General features: G+C 38.2%; 2 protein-coding genes across 3 annotated transcripts in view; one reads left to right on the top strand and one right to left on the bottom strand.

The window, feature by feature from the left end:
- Nucleotides 1-755: 755 nt before the first annotated feature.
- On the bottom strand, nucleotides 756-12798 carry CRIPT (CXXC repeat containing interactor of PDZ3 domain). Its single transcript, XM_003926748.4, has 5 exons — nucleotides 12674-12798; nucleotides 11146-11211; nucleotides 10340-10394; nucleotides 8169-8272; nucleotides 756-7823 (listed from the first exon to the last, which is right to left on the bottom strand). The coding sequence occupies exons 1-5, from the start codon at nucleotides 12687-12689 to the stop codon at nucleotides 7759-7761; spliced, it is 306 nt and encodes a 101-aa protein (XP_003926797.1). The 5' UTR covers nucleotides 12690-12798; the 3' UTR covers nucleotides 756-7758.
- A 135-nt stretch (nucleotides 12799-12933) lies between these two features.
- PIGF (phosphatidylinositol glycan anchor biosynthesis class F) overlaps nucleotides 12934-16152 on the top strand; it is a 34416-nt gene continuing 31197 nt past the window's right edge. The window contains exons 1-3 of one of the 2 annotated variants that reach the window (XM_010337454.2): nucleotides 12934-13042; nucleotides 14026-14274; nucleotides 15410-15501. In XM_010337454.2, coding sequence (XP_010335756.1) covers nucleotides 14047-14274; nucleotides 15410-15501 — 320 coding nt within the window. In that variant the 5' untranslated portion in view covers nucleotides 12934-13042; nucleotides 14026-14046. Of the gene's footprint in view, nucleotides 13055-14025; nucleotides 14275-15409; nucleotides 15502-16152 lie in introns of both variants that reach the window. The other variant, XM_010337455.2, reaches the window with a different exon arrangement.

Raw genomic sequence — 16152 nt, 5'->3', positions numbered from 1 at the left:
ATCTTATTTACTTAGTTACTGTGTACCTTTCCATAGTCACCCCTCAGTGTAAGCTCCATGAGGTCAGAGAGTTTGTCTTGCTGACCACCGTATCCTTGGTGTTTCAAAATATCTGGCAAATATTCATCTCATCAAAAATGCTGTTGAATCAATATTACTGAAGGAAGCTAGTTTTTCAAGTGAATCATGTGGAAGCAAAAACAAAGTTGAAAACCACAAAGAAGGTATATTAATTTTGAAACGTGGAACCTCATTCATATTTGTTCTCTAAACGTTTTGTCTTTCACATCTAAGTCCTGGGTTGAATTCTTTTTGTGTGCATATATGGTTAAGAGATAGGAATCCAGTTTGAATTTGCAGACGAATTTCCCCAGTGATCTACGATACTACCTGTGTCATGTATCACTTCTACATATATGTAGTTATCTACTCCTAGTCTGTTTTTGTGTTGCTGCACGTTGTTTCATTATTTCAGCTTTAAAATAAGCTTTGACATGTGGTAGAGCAGGTATGTTATGAAAAAGTTTTAAATATATATAAAAGTAGAGAGAATAGCTTCTTCTGGAACTTTGGGTATATGCCAGACCTTTTCCTTCTGTTGTTCATGTCTCAATTTCTATTTCATATTTTCTTTTCTAATGTCCTTACTCAAGAGTGATGATTACTTGTCATTTTCTTTTTTTTTTTTTTTTGAGATGGAGTTTTACTTTCGCCCAGGTTGGAGTGCAGTGGCGCAGAGTGACAATTACTTGTCATTTTCTTTTCTTTTTTTTTTTTTTTTTTTTTTTTTTTTTGAGATGGAGTTTTGCTCTTTCACCCAGGCTGGAGTGCAGTGGCACAGAGTGACGATTACTTGTCATTTTTTCTTTTTTTTTTTTTTTTGAGATACAGTTTCGCTCTTTTGCCCAGGCTGGAGTGCAGTGGTGCAGAGTGAAAATTACTTGTCATTTTTTTTTTTTTTAAGATGGAGTTTTGCTCTTTCGCCCAGGCCGGAGTGCAGTGGCACAGAGTGGCGATTACTTGTCATTTTCTTTTCTTTTGAGATGGAGTTTCACTCTTTCACCCAGGCTGGAGTGCAGTGGCACAATTTTGGCTCACTGCAACCTCCATCCCCCCAGGTTCAAGCAATTCTCCTGCCTCAGCCTCCTGAGTAGCTGGGATTATAGGCACCCACCACTACACCCAGCTAATTTTTGTATTTTTAGTAGAGATGGGGTTTCACCATGTTAGCCAGGCTGGTCTCCAACTCTTGATCTCAGGTGATCCACCTGCTTCAGCCTCCCAAAATGCTGAGATTACAGGCATGAGCCACTGTGCCCAGTCTGTCATTTTCCTTTCTTTATAATACTTGCTTGGTTTTGGTAGCTAGACTTTTAAGTGAGTTTTCTCATTTTTCCATTGTTTGAAAAAGTTGTGCAAGTTTGGAATTAGCTATTATTAGAATTTTGGTGTAACTTGCCTATAAAACCACTTCAATCTGGTGCTTCAATTGTTTTTTTTTTTTTTTTTTAAGAAACGATTTCATCTATTTTTTTCAAATATGGACGCAGCAAAGATCATAAAGAGATTATTATGAGCTATCTTATGCCCATATAAATATTTTTTGAGACAGGGTTAACTCTGTTGCCCAGGCTGGAGTGCAGTGCCATAATCATGGCTCACTGCAACCTCCACCCCCTGGGCTCAAGCAACCCTCCCACCTCAGCCACCATGTAGCTGGCACTACAGGTGTGTGCCACTATGCCTGGCTAATTTTTGTACTCTTCGTAGAGACAGGGTTTCACCATGTTGACCAGGCTGGTCTTGAACTCCTGAACTCAAGAGATCTGCCCACCTCAGCCTTCCAAAGTGTTGGAATTATAGACATGAGCCACTGAACCTTAGCTGGGACTACAGGTGCACACCACTACATCTGGCTAATTAAAACAATTTTTTTTTTGCAGAGACAGGGCCTCATGTTGCCCAGGCTGGTCTAGAACTCCTGGGCTGAAATAATCCTCCTGCTTGGGCCTCCCAAAGTGCTAGGATTACTGGCATGAACCACCACGCCTGGTCTATTTGTCATATTTTCTATCAGATCTTTGTGCTGAAGCTTTTGGAGAGGTTTCCAATATTTTTCTGTCCCACTCTTCCCAGGGCAAAGGCCAAAATAAAGCATTCCCCGTCTTTCTCTGCATATGTGAGGGAATATTCTAGTAAACACATTAAAACTGCTGCTTTTCAGGGCTCCAGGCTTTACGCACATATCTCTGATCTAACCTCCTCACCTTGCTAGAGTCCTTGGCTTTGTCTTCCATGCATATGATGCCCTTTAAAGGTACGCTTTAGACCCTGAGGGAATGGCAGATATTCCTAGAACAAACATTAGTGCTTTTTCTGAATTTGTACTTTCCCTTTTTTCCTAGCCTCTGAAGATAATCATTACTTCTTGATAATTTAATCATACTCATATTTTAAAAATATATATATATATATATTTCCATATGTATATGTACATGTGTATCTATATGCCTATAGTCTTTTTCTGGCTTTTTATTGTATAGCAAGTGTCTCTGGCAGTTGTTAGACACTTAAGTCTATCTATTTGATCTTTAAATTGCTGTAATTGCAAATCTTTTAGCATGGCAAATTAAAAACTAAGAAAGAGCATCAATGCCATCTGGTGGAGAGACATACTATTACCAATCTAAATGAGACCCAATGAGTCATGCACGGCCTTCTCATTCTTCCCACAGTTAGTAACCGAGTCCTGTCAAATCTTTAATTATTAGGTCTTTCAGATCTGTCCCTTGATTTCTATTCTCCCAGTACCTTAGTCCAGTTTCTTTCTTCTTATTTTTTCCTAAAATCATTGCTTTTGAACTGGTCTCCTTCTTCCCAATTTTTTTCCCCTCGAAAGAAAACAGGTCTCACTTTGTCATGCAGGCTGGGGTGGAGTGTGCTAATATTAACATCCAATGATACTTCTTGGTGGAATTAATTGTTACTCTGGTGTTGCCAAGTGGAGATTCTTCCCATTTTATTATTATTTCTGTGTTTATTCTGTGGCATTCTACTGTAAGGAAAATCTTCTACTAAAGCCTTGGAATCAGACATTTCTCCAAAGATCCTTAGTTTCTTTTAGTGGAGAATGGTTTTTAGAAACTATGATCTGAGCTTCCTGGATTGTCATTGCTTTTAGGCCCCTTTGACAGAAAGAGCTAGGAAATATATATATTAGAAATCATAAGTTTTACTGATATCTCCAGTTCCAGTCCAACTCTGCAGGGTTCTTCCTTGCCTTTCCCTATTTCTTACTTTTATCGTCTTCTACAGTGAAAACCCTGGCACTCCGCATTATCAGTAAATTCACAAAACTGTGAATTTATTTCAAGTGTTAGATATATGGCTGGGCATGGTGGCTTACACCTGTAATCCCAGCACTCAAAGTATGAAGATAAAATGTGAGCTGGACAAGAACTACAAAATAAGCTGAAAGAAATCAGAGATGACATAAACAAATGGAAAAAAACATTCCGACCCCATGAGCTGAAAGAATCAATATCATTAAAATGGCCATACAGCCTAAAGCCATCTACAGATTCAATGCTATTTGTATCAAACTACAAACATCATTTTTCACAGAATTAGAAAAATCTGGCCAGGCACGGTGGCTCACACTTGTAATCCCAGCACTTTGGGAGGCTGAGGTGAGTGGATCACGAGGTCAGGAGTTCAAGACCAGCCTGGCCAAGACAGTGAAACTTCATCTCTACTAAAAATACAAAATGAGCTGGGCATTGTGGGGGGCGCCTGTAATCCCAGCTACCTGGCAGGCAGAGGCAGGAGAATTGCTTGAATTCAGGAGGCGGAGGTCGCAGTTAGCCGAGATCATGCCACTGCACTCAGAGCCTGCGCAACAGAGCAAGGCTCCATCTTAAAAAAAAAAAAAGAAAGAAAGAAAGAAAGAAAAATCCATTCTAAAATTCACAAAGAACCAAAAAAGCAATCCTAAGCAAAAATAACAAAGCTGAGGCATCACACTATCTGACTTAAACTATAAGGAGGCTACAGTAACCAAAACAACATGGTACAGATACAAAAACAGACACATAGACCAACAGAGCGTAATAGACAAAAATAAAAACACACACCTACAGCCATTTGACCTTTGGCAAAGTTAACAAAAAAAAGCAACAGAGAAAGGATTCCCTAATTCAATAAATAGTGCTGGAATAGCTGTCCAGCCATATGCAGAAGAATCAAACTGGACCCCTATCTTTCAGCATATACAAAAATTACCTTAAAACAGATTAAAGATTTAAATGTAAGGGGCTAGGTGCAGTGGCTCATACCTGTAATCCTAGCACTTTGGGAAACTGAGGCAGGTGGATCACTTGAGGCTAGGAGTTTGAGACCAACCTGGCTAACATGATGAAACCCCGTCTCTACTAAAAATACAAAAATTAGCCAGGTGTGGTGGTGTGTGCCTGAAATCCCAGCTACTCAGGAGGCTGAGGCATGAGAATCGCTTGAGCCCAGGAGATGGAGGTTGTGGTGAGCCAATAATGCACCACTATACTCCAGCTTGGGTAACAGGGAAGATGCTGTCTTAAAAAAAAAAAAAAAGGGATTTAAATGTAAGACTTCAAACTGTAAGAGTCCTAGAAGAAAACATAGGAAACAACATCTGGACATCAGCTACGGGAAAGAATTTATGGCTAAGTCCTCAAAAGCAATTGCAACAAAAAACAAAAATTGACAAGTGGAACCTAATTAAACTAGAGCTTCTACATAGCAAAAGGAGCTATCAATACAGTAAACAGAAAACTTACAGAATGGGAGAAAATATTCACAAACTATGCATTTGAAAAAGGTCTAATGTCAGAAGCTATAAGCAACTAAAACAATTCAGAAAACAAAAACCAAATAACTCATGGCCAGGTGCGGTGGTGGCTCACACTTCTATTCCCAGAACTCTGGAAGGCCGAGCTGGTTGGATCACCTAGGGTCAGGAATTTGAGACCAGTCTGGCCAACCTCGTGAAACCCAGTCTCTATTCAAAGTACAAAAATTAGCCACGAATGGTGGCGGGTACCTGTAATCCCAGCTACTCAGGAGGCTGGGGCAGGAGAACTGCTTGAACCTGGGAGGTGGAGGGTGCAGTGAGTCGAGATGGTGCCATCGCACTCTAGCCTGGGCAACAAGAGGGAAACTCCACCTCAAAAAAAAAAAAAAAAACCATAAAAAACAAAACACAGAAACAACCATTAAAAAGTGCCAAAAGACATTAACAGACACTTCTCAAAAGAAGACATACAAGTGACTAACATGAAAAAATGTTCAACATCATTGAATCAGATAAATGAAAATCAAAACCACAATGAGTTACCATCTCACATCAGTCAGAATGGCTATTATCAAAAAGTCAAAAAAATAACAGACGCTAGTGAGGCTGTGGAAAACAGGGAATGCTTTTACATTGCAGAAGCTAGTGCAATGTAGAAAGTGCCTACACTGATGGAAATGCGAATTAGTTCAGCCACTCTGAAAGCGGTTTGGAGATTTCTCAAAGAAGTCAAGCAATCCCACGACTGGGTGTACATACAATTGAAAATAAATTGTTCTACCAAAAAGACACACACACTCACACGTTCATCACAGCACTATTCACAATAGCAAAGACATACAATCAACCTAGATGCCCATCAATGGTGGACTGGATAAAGAAAATGTACATCCTACACAGCCATAAAAAAGAATAAAATCATGTCCTTTGCAGCAACACGGATGCAGCTGGAGGTCATTATTGTCAGGAACAGAAAACCGAAGACCACATGTTCTCACTTATCAGGGGGAACTAGGCAATGGGTACACATGGACATAAAGATAAGAACGACACTTGGCACTTCTGGAGGGAAGAGGGGAGAGAAAGGGTGAAAAACTACCTGTTGGCACTATGCTCACTACCTGGGTGACAAGATCATTCGTACCCCAAACCTCAGCTCACAAAACGTAACCATACAAATAAGCAGCACGTGTGCCGCCTATGTCTAAAATAAACGTTGAAATTATTTAAAAAGAAAAAAAAGAAATGTGAGTTAGGCAAGTCCAGATTCCAGTTGATCCCTGAGAAATGTACTTTTCTCAAAGTCAATGAATCCAATATTTAATGGATCTGGGATACTCTAACCAGGTCCTGTTAGGCGTTCCCTGTGCTCTCATTTTAATTAAAAACCTCAAACTGATCAAGCATGAGAGGATACTTCCTGCTCTCAGAGACATTATTTCTATTGTACATTATCCTTTTTTTTCCTGGATATGAATAAATTCATATCCAGTAATTTTTCTGGATATGAATAAATAACCGCGTATCTCAGAAAAAATTTTGAAAAACCTTATAAAATTAAAACCTTAAATACTTTTCATCAAAATTTTATGACCAACAAAAATGTCATTCATGTATATTATCACACTATCTATTCTACACATTTTATAGTGATATGTATTTATACATACTGCAGTTGGGAAATAGGGAATACTTTTTTGGTCTTCCATGGTAGGCTGCAGGTTTTAAAAGCAGAAGTCCTGAACCTCTGAAGGTAACATAGGAAAAATATTCATTTGAAATCTGTATTATAATAAGAAAAAAAAAAAAAAGAGGCCAAGTGCTGTGGCTCACACGTATCCCAACATTTTGGAAGGCTGAGGCGAGAGGATTGCTTGAGATCAAGAGTTCAAGAACAGCTTGGGCAACATAGTGAGTCCCTGTCTCTACTAAAAATAAAACTAGCTGAGCACAGTGGCACACACTTGTAGTCCCCAGCTACTTAGGAGGCTGAGGTGGGAGAATTGCTTGAACCCAGCAGAGGGAGGCTGCAGAGAGCTTGATCATACTTCTGCACAGCAGCCTAGGCAGCAAAGTGAGATCCTGTATCAAAAAAAAAAAAAATTTTTTTTAAAGGGAGAGTCAAGATGTTTATTTATTTCTTTTAGGGTACAAGGCAGGAGGTAAAACAAAGTCTGGGTTTTGCTTCAAAGAGCTTTTCTCAAAGAGTAGGGACTTTTTTCATTACATGCAACATAGACAAACACCTGTTTTTATGACAATTTGAATTCAAGTAATATGTTTTTCTAAAATTCCGTGTATTTATTTGGACATATGGATGCTCTTTATGTTTTTGTTCACATATTAAAAGGAACTAGCACTTTGGCTGCAAGAACAAATAAGAAACATAAATCCAACTTGTTTTTTTTTAATTTGGGTCTAGGCTAATAACTAAAGAACCATACAGCAAAGAACTGCTTAAAACATTTATATATCCTACGAAACTGCAATTAGTTAAGAGACTACTTATTGTAAGAACTATGATACTAGTAAGGGACTGAGGAAGAACTGTTAACACTGCATGCCAAATTCAGAGCAAAATGTCTATTATCTCCGTCTCACTTTTGCAGTATCTATAAATAAAGTAGAGGGAGGGGATAAGAATTATATGAGTAATGTTAAATAAAAGTGCATACAGAACTGAGAAATGTTTTTCATGGAATCTGCCACTTAGTTCAATAAAATGCTCATAAGGAAAATAATCACTTAAGGCAAAAGACTAGTTATACTGTTGCTGTTCAGAACTTGAGAGCAAAACGAATACCAATCAAATTCTCTGGTGTAAACTTAATTGTCTTAAAACATGTTATTCTGTAAGTTTACATCCATGCCTTAAAAATTCAAGGCAGAAAGTAAAATCATTTAGAAAGTCAGAAATTCCATCAATACATCTAGACAGATGTTTGCTTGTAGTTTTTGGTATCCAAAACCTTTTTTCCACACATCGCACAGATGCCTGAAACAAAAGAAGATATGTAATCAATCAAATCATAATACCAACTGTTTGGTTTAAGTCAATCCTGAAGCTTAAAACATAATTTAACAGCATCAGAAAAGAAAAAAAAACCCATATATATATATATATATATATATATATATATATATATGGGTTTTTTATATATATATATATACACATATACTTTTGACTATAAACAGGTTTTGGGTTCTATTTTGCCTTAGGATAAAGAGAGTGGTGTTTGGCTAACAGAATTTATGGCAGGCTACATCTTTTCTGTTATCCAAATCAGCAGCAAATGAAGTAGGTTTTATGAATAGAAAAATGATATTAAAAGAAACTTACCTTTTTTGTAGGCACAGCCCTGGCAGTAATGAGAACCTGGTTGGTGCACAGAACTTTTACAAATTCTACAAGTGGAGAACTTATTCTTTCCATAGGGATCAAATCTAAAAATTTGTTTTTAAAGAGAGAGAATTGTATATTACACTAGAAACACTTAAATAACCCCACTTACTCAACACACAGGATTAATCCATGCTCTCCATCCCTCCATCAACCTCTACAATTGATGGGTATAGCCTGTTTCAAATGGCTACTGTCTGATATGCCTGTACATCTCCGCTCTGCTGCATCCATGTGAGATGTATAAAGAGTCAATTGTACAGGATTTATTCCCAACCTGTTCATGTCCATTCTATCTGTCATTCTATTTGTGTGACATAAAAATCATGGAAACTGATGAAATGTCAGAGCAAAAGGGTGACTGATTCCATAAAATCTAAGTGACTACTTTAGGATGAGTAGGAATCATTAGAATTGCTATTGAATTAGGTATGGGTAAAACAACTGTTGAAAAAAATTGGGGGAAAGTCACTAGGAAAGGAACTCCACACTTCAAGCATCAGTTTTTGCTCTACTTTAAAGATACTGAACATATTCTTGTTGTGATTTTTTTAGACGACAATCATGTAGAGCACTTATCAGTAGGTGCTTATCAAAAGGCTTTGTTTCAATACCAAATAATTAATACATCTACAGTTATGTACTTTAATGTAAAATAAAAAAAGGTATGTGTAGCTTTTAATGACTGCCTATATTAGCCGACATTTTTAATTAACCGACTCAATCCTTTTGGATAAAAGGACTTCTACTATATAAAAATGCCATCTTACAGTGACTGGAATGAAAAAAAGAAATAGTTCCCCCTAAAATGGCAATATTACTCTGATTTAAATGTGCTTCCCTAATCACAAAATGAGTTTTTGTAATGATCCTCACATACTAGATAATAAACACTGTCCTAGACCTGGTGTCTTCTCTTGCACAACAGCAGCCCATTTACAAAGGTTAATTTTTCCAAACCACAAAGAATATCACTTTACTCCCCACAAGAGAGGACAGGTACTCTTCTTCCTTTCAGTAAATTCAATTTGTTTGGACAAGTATTTCTAGAGGTTATTTTTTCTTAAAATAATATTATCCAAAGATACACATTTTAACCTTGGAAATCTTAAAACTGGCAGAGTTTTTTCCTAAAGTAACAATGCATCTTATAAATAACGGTACCATAGATTCAAAGCAATACTGTAGTACATTTTCCAAAGTAAGAGAGCACCCAAGAGTAACAGCTACTTTTTAATGGTATCAGAGTAACTTTGAGAGCATAAAGGAACTGGAAGTATATAAAACCATAAAATCTATACAAATATTAGCTCAGTCAATAAAATTGAATGGTCCTCCAAGATATCAGTAAGTCAACAACATATAGTGTGATTCTGCATTAAAGATCCTATTATGTGCCCAGCACTGTATATAGTTAAGGCTTTATTGCTGTTATTTCTAATCCTCAGGATGACATCATAAAACAGGTACTCATTCATTCAGCAAATATATACTGAGTGCTTACTATGTACCAATTACTGTTCTAAATACCAAAGATCAACATGATAGACAAAGCCCTTGCCCTCATCAGATGGCATTCTAGAAAGAAGAGGTAAACAATAAGGATACAGACAATCTAATAAAACAAGCAAGCTTTTCAAATAGTAGCATTATAGAGACAATTCTAACAGGATATGAAGGCAGAGATGAGGAAAAGGAATGAAGAGATTAGTTTAGAGGCTGACTAGGGAAACTTCTCTGAGAAGTGACCCTTCAGCTGAGACGCAAACACCAAGAAGGAGCCAGATTCGTAAGCTCTCAGTGAAGACTTCTAGGAGACAGCAGCAAGGACAAATCTCTTTGGATAGGAGGGGGCTTGGCAGAACTAATGAGGATGGCATATGCTGAATGAGGAGGAGTATGGTACAATATGAAGTCAGAGGGGGAGATGCAGTGAGGAGGAATAAGGTAAAACCAGCAGGTTATAACAGATAGCCTGGTTCTGAGTGCCAGGAACCACCTAACTCTATGTTTTATTACAAATGGAATGATGCAAATCAAATTCACTCCAGTAGGCTTAATATTAAAAAGTGAAAAATTTATACTGCTTGTCTATGGATCCTCTTACCCACCTTGCTTTTTTTGAAGTCAAAGCTTTATTTTCATTCAGCTTTCTTCCACCACTTTCTGTATCAAAATAAAAGTTATTTTAGTGGGTTATTCCTATACATTTAACATATAATATTAAGAAGTTCGTTCTCTGACTTTCTGTTAAACTAGTAGCCTATATCTAATTTTTAACAGTCAGGTTATTAAGACACTGCTTAAAAAGAAAACATTTATTAGAGAAACAATCAAAATTTGTATAAAATACAATAATTTTATTTCTCAGACTCAAGATAGTACTTTAGGAATGGGTCTATATTTACTTTATATAGTATAAAACCTAGAACCCACTACTTCAGTGTCATAGACCTTGAATATAATGAAAATGTTTCTTTTCTTTCCCTTATAAAACATATTTTATGTATTTAATGATAATGAAGGTAAATACTTCACTGTAAGTAATTAATGATAATGAAGGTAAAATGGGTTAAAGGATTTATTCAAGAATATAAAAACCAGAAGATTTTAAAAAATTTCTCCTCAGAAGAGTGGAGAAATTAAATGCACTCTCTAAATAAGCTGAATCAAATCAAATATTATGATACTGTCACCACTTGACAATCATTTAATAATTTCGCTATCTCCTGATATTAGGAACCTGTACAAGTAACTGAGAACTAAGTAGAAGATATTAAATAACTTGGGGACCCAGTATTCGTTCATGTTCAATAGATACAATACTTTCAACACATTTCATTTTACAAATAACATAAAAGATAAAATATTCACACGAGTATCTGGTTAAATACCTATTTTCTAAAAGAAGAAATACCTGTGGTATTCCTAGCACCATCTTTCCACGTGTCTGGAGTGATAACAGTACCAAGTTTCTTTTCACCTGTTAGAACAAGATAATAAAAAGCAAATTAAAATTTACTATTTCATAAGTGCATTACATTGTGCCTAAGGTTCACAATGGTATCAACAGTCCTATTACTTTAGGAGCCTGTTAATGCTGCGAGAGCAGTCCGTGAACTGAGACTTGTATTAACTGTGGACAATGAATGACTGATCCACAGTAAAATCCGTAGGATAGTAAGATGGCTTATAATAAGCTTTCTCTGTTTGTTTATACTTTAAACAAATCTGGTAAGTCTATTTGTTCCATATATATTTACTAAGCATCTATGATGTATAAACGATACAAAGTGCTGAAAAAATAAAGTGATGAATCAGACGAAATTTTAAAGAGATTATGGTACACCAATTTCTTTAACAGCAATCTTTAATCTGTGTTCCACAGGTCGATCTTAAGAGATATGTGAACAAGGCAGAGTTGTACACAAACCTTTTATATGCCCCCCCCTTTTTTTTTTTTTTTACTGGTAAGAGTCTACAGCTTTCTTCGGATTCTCAGAGAGAACCTGAGGATCATTCAACCAAAAAAGACTCATTCAACCAAAATATAAGCTAAAAAATAAACGGAATAATAATTGAGAGCTAAAGTACTAGGAGAAATTCCACGCAGGAAGAAATAACCCTGGGCTAAGGAAATCCAAGAAAGTTTGGGGAGAAGGCAAGAGAGAGGATTCGAATATGTGACGATAGGACTGTGAACAAAAAGGAGTAAAGAGAATAAAGGCAGACTCGATAAAAGACACATTCTGAGGAAAGGCATGGAAAGCTCACAGAGTAGTTTTGTTTGGTCAAAGTGTGAAGAGGGTAAGGGTCAGTGAAGATGAAGCTGGAAAAGTAAGTTGGGGCCTTATTGTGGAGGGTCCTGAACGCCAGGCTCCAAATACAGAATCCCCACATTATTCTCTGCACACTGAGAATTTATTAAAGGTGTTAAATTAGGGAAATAGTAACTTGCACTTACGTTGATGTTCAATTCAAACATCTTCTGGGCTTACTCTAAGCCATATTCTGGCATAATGACTAACGAGAATGAATAAGACGAGGTCCTTGGTCTTTGATTCTAGCGTCTAGCATTTGGCAGGAGTACAATACTTGTTACATGAATAAAAAGGAAAGGTCAGGAATTTCAAGAGGGAAAGGTGTCGTCGGGGTTTAATTGAACATTTTTATACGGGAGGGGGCCTGATGAGATCTGTGGCTGGGGGAAGGCAATGGAAATAGACAAAGAGATGCAGAACTAAGACCATTCTGAATACAAAATATACAATAGGACTATATGGTCTTTGGGGTGGTGCAAAATGGTCAAAGGGTAGAGCAGAAGGACAGCGACTAGAATCAAAGATGTGGGCGAAGAAAAAACAAAAGAGAAGGCAAAGTTCCCGGGAGAGTTCATTTAGGTTCTCCCAGTCTCTTCCTCCCACAGGAGGGGCCCCTTAACTCACATTTTTCGCAGACCATCCTCCCCCACGATGGTTCCCCTAGCCGCAACTGCAGCAGCAGCAGCGACAGCGGCCTGAAAACAGCAAAACTAAAACCGGGAAGGCTTCCCCTTCCGGGCTACGTCAACCCACTTCCGGCTTCTAAGCACGCCGCTGCCGTCTAGCCCAAACTCGGAAAGCCGCGGGAGGAAAGAACGGGAGCGTCAAGGCGGGGCTGCCCCATTTGCCCGCCCCTCTCTTTCTGCTACTGGCTGTGCGGCCGTGGGTCTCCGCCCCTTAACCCTGCGCTTGCGCGTGGGCCGGGGTAGCGCGTTGTACCTGATGGTAGGAGGCAGTAGTTTCCCGCTTCCCTTCCGCGGGCGGGCGAGTTAGGTAAGCCCCAAGGTACGCCCCCGGCGCTCTCGCCTCCCGGGATGCAAGCCACCCCCGCGAACTGCCGTAGCAGCCGTGAGCCTTGGCGTCCCGGCCCGCCCGCGCTCGCCTTCCGCTCGAGCGCCACTCTTCCGGCGTGCCCCACGGACAGACCCCCTTTCGGATCCGAGTTTCTGCCTCTGTCCCCCAGTTTTCCCTTGTCTCCAACTCCCGTGTTCTTTGATCCTGCCTCTCAGCTGGTTCCTCGTTGCCCACGCTCGCGCCGGCCTAGGCTTGGGCAGAATCCCGAGCGACCCAGATTGGGGTGGGGTTGCCAGTGAAGGTGCGGCGATGCCCGCGAGGGCTCCTCTGGGGGCTCGGAAGCGCCTTCTCTGCTGCGGTGCCTGGCGAGGTGGGCCGGGACATGCCCATGGCACCCCTGTAGGCGTCCTGGGGGTACGCCAGGGCCTAATACGGTGCCGGTTTCCCTGGAGAGTTAGTTTCCCACTTTACCTACTCTGGTTCTTTCATTCGTTCAGCAAACATTTGAGTTGGGTTCTTGCTCACTGTATTACATTCAGCATCTGCTGTTGGCAGCTGCGATTCCGGGGGTGGCTCAGAAAAATGGATGAAGGGTCTGTTGCGAGGATGGGTTCCTGATGACTGCCCTCCCTCAATCAGCTTAAGATATGGCAAACTTTCTCTTTGTCCCTTCTTGCCATCCGTTTCCTTCTCCATCCCTGTATTTCGTTAATACCAGAGAGAGGGCTGTAGCTCTTGGGACCTTGGGCCTTCTCACCTGTTTGTCCTGTTACCTTATCAGTAAAGTATCTGCTTTTGAAAAGCATTGGGTGAATTAAGTGAGAGCTATTATAGGGCCCAGGTGTTTTGAAACAAATAAATTGCCTATAGGAAATTGACTTTATGACTTATTTGTAGGGGGTGAAACATTTTGGACAATGGAAAAAGTCGTTAATGCATATGCTCTTCTTGTTTTTCATTAGCTAGCCACCCAGGAAAACACCATGAAAGATACCGATATCAGAAGACTACTGTATACCCACCTTTTATGCATATTCTCAATTATCCTAAGTGTCTTCATTCCATCACTCTGCTTGGAGAACTTCTCAATATTGGAAACACACTTGACATGGTTGTGCACCTGTTCTGGTTTTGTAATTGCTGTCAATCTAGTACTATATTTAGTAGTGAAACCAAATGCATCCTCCAAAAGAAGTTCATTATCACACAAGGTAAGGCCTATTTCTAGATAAATGATTTTTTGATGGAGCTAGTGTTTCTTTTAATAAAAGAATAAAGTATTCGTCAAATCTTCATTAGGTTATTTATGGTGAGTAAAGGGAACCTGATTTTTCCCGCCCCCAGAATTGGTAGCCTGTTACTTGCTAGAAGGCTGCCCACAATGTTTGATTAATCCTTGCCTTGCATTAATTGTGGAATTATGACTTCTTCAGTGCATATTGTAATATTATGAGCCTGATTAATCATTGTTTTATGTCACCATTGAAAATAAATACACATGACAGTCTTATCTTTAAACCTTATTCAATAAGACACTGCAGTTTATTTATTTTTGCAGTTCTGAAAGCCACTTAATGGGTTTTTCAGAAATTGCAATATAAGCCTGTGGTATTGCTTGTTTCCCACATGGCCTTCCTTGACTAAACAGTTTTCAGATATTAGAATGAATTTTCCAGAATATTCACTGCAGTAGATATTCACTTGGCTATTACTAATAAAGTCCACACTTAACATTATTTTCTACTGTGTGTTAGCTCTGTTAGGTCATTTACTGCCTATGATTGGAAAAGCTGAATGTATGTGTTATGTTCCTATATTCTTAAGCTCCAAATCAAGAAGGTCTCACGTTTAGTTGTAGATGTTCAGGTCTTTTTTCATATAGGTCAGGTAATATGAGTGTGATTTCGAGAATTATTTAGTCTTGCTTTTTTAGTGCAGTTTTCCCAGGAATTTTGTTTTAAAATGAAAAAATTGTTATTTTCTGCAGATATTTCCTTTATCGTTGCATAGTACTGTATTTTTTGTATCCTAGCTCTCTGATATCAGTCAACATTTAACAACAGGTCCATACATTAACATGGAAACAGAACCTTTTTTTGACTCATGTAGACTCATGATGGGTGGAATATTGCGGGGGGTTGATATTTGCCTTTTAGACTTTTTAGTCTGTGTTGAGGGCTGTGTATGTGACTGAGTACAGGACATGTGACCTGACTTGAATATACTCAAGAATATTCGAACTGTTTTACGCATTATTGCAACAAGTTGTGTTTGTAGATAAAATGGAATAATTTATTGTCCTTTAGGAATTATCTTGAGTCTTCAGGTTATTCATTTCTCTTTTAGGTAACCAGATTTTTGAAGTGCTGTACCTACTTTCTTATGTCTTGTTTCTCCTTTCATGTAATTTTTGTTCTATATGGAGCACCACTAATAGAGTAAGTTTGAAATTTTTACCTTAAATTTATATTTTAAAACATTCATTTACCAAACTGTATGCTAATTCTTAGCAACTAAAGAAAATCCATGATGTGTATCATTAAGGGATCAAGTAAGGACACCAACATCATTAGCAATGTTATTCTTTTTAAAGACAGCAGAATACCTTAATTTATTTGGTACTCGTTACCTAGCTTTCTATTATCCATGTTGGGAGAAGGGAGAGTAGATGAGAAACTATATTGTACCAATAATATTTGGCCCTTAGAACCTCTGAGAGAACTTACTATGATCATATGTGTAAGTTAGTTATAATTAGCATATCAAGTTCTTATAAATGTGATTCTGAAGTACTTGAATGGCGTTTTTCTTAACAAAAGTCAATAGATTCCTGTATTCAAATACCTAATAAGCCAGTGTTTAAAGGTAAAAGTTAACGCTTTTTCTGAACTGACTAATTTTAAATTAGTAGAAACCAAATTCATGTTTCTTACATAATGTTTATCATAGTTTGAGAAGCTTCAGTTTAGCAGTGATTAATAAATAATCATGGTGAAATCAGTGAAGAGATATATATACATATATACACATATACGTGTTGCTAAGTATACCGTTTTATATATATATACACACACACACGCACACACGCA

Source organism: Saimiri boliviensis, chromosome 1 (assembly GCF_048565385.1).
Source record: "Saimiri boliviensis isolate mSaiBol1 chromosome 1, mSaiBol1.pri, whole genome shotgun sequence".
Classification (NCBI taxonomy): domain Eukaryota; kingdom Metazoa; phylum Chordata; class Mammalia; order Primates; family Cebidae; genus Saimiri; species Saimiri boliviensis.
This window is presented reverse-complemented; position numbering and strand designations above follow the sequence as displayed.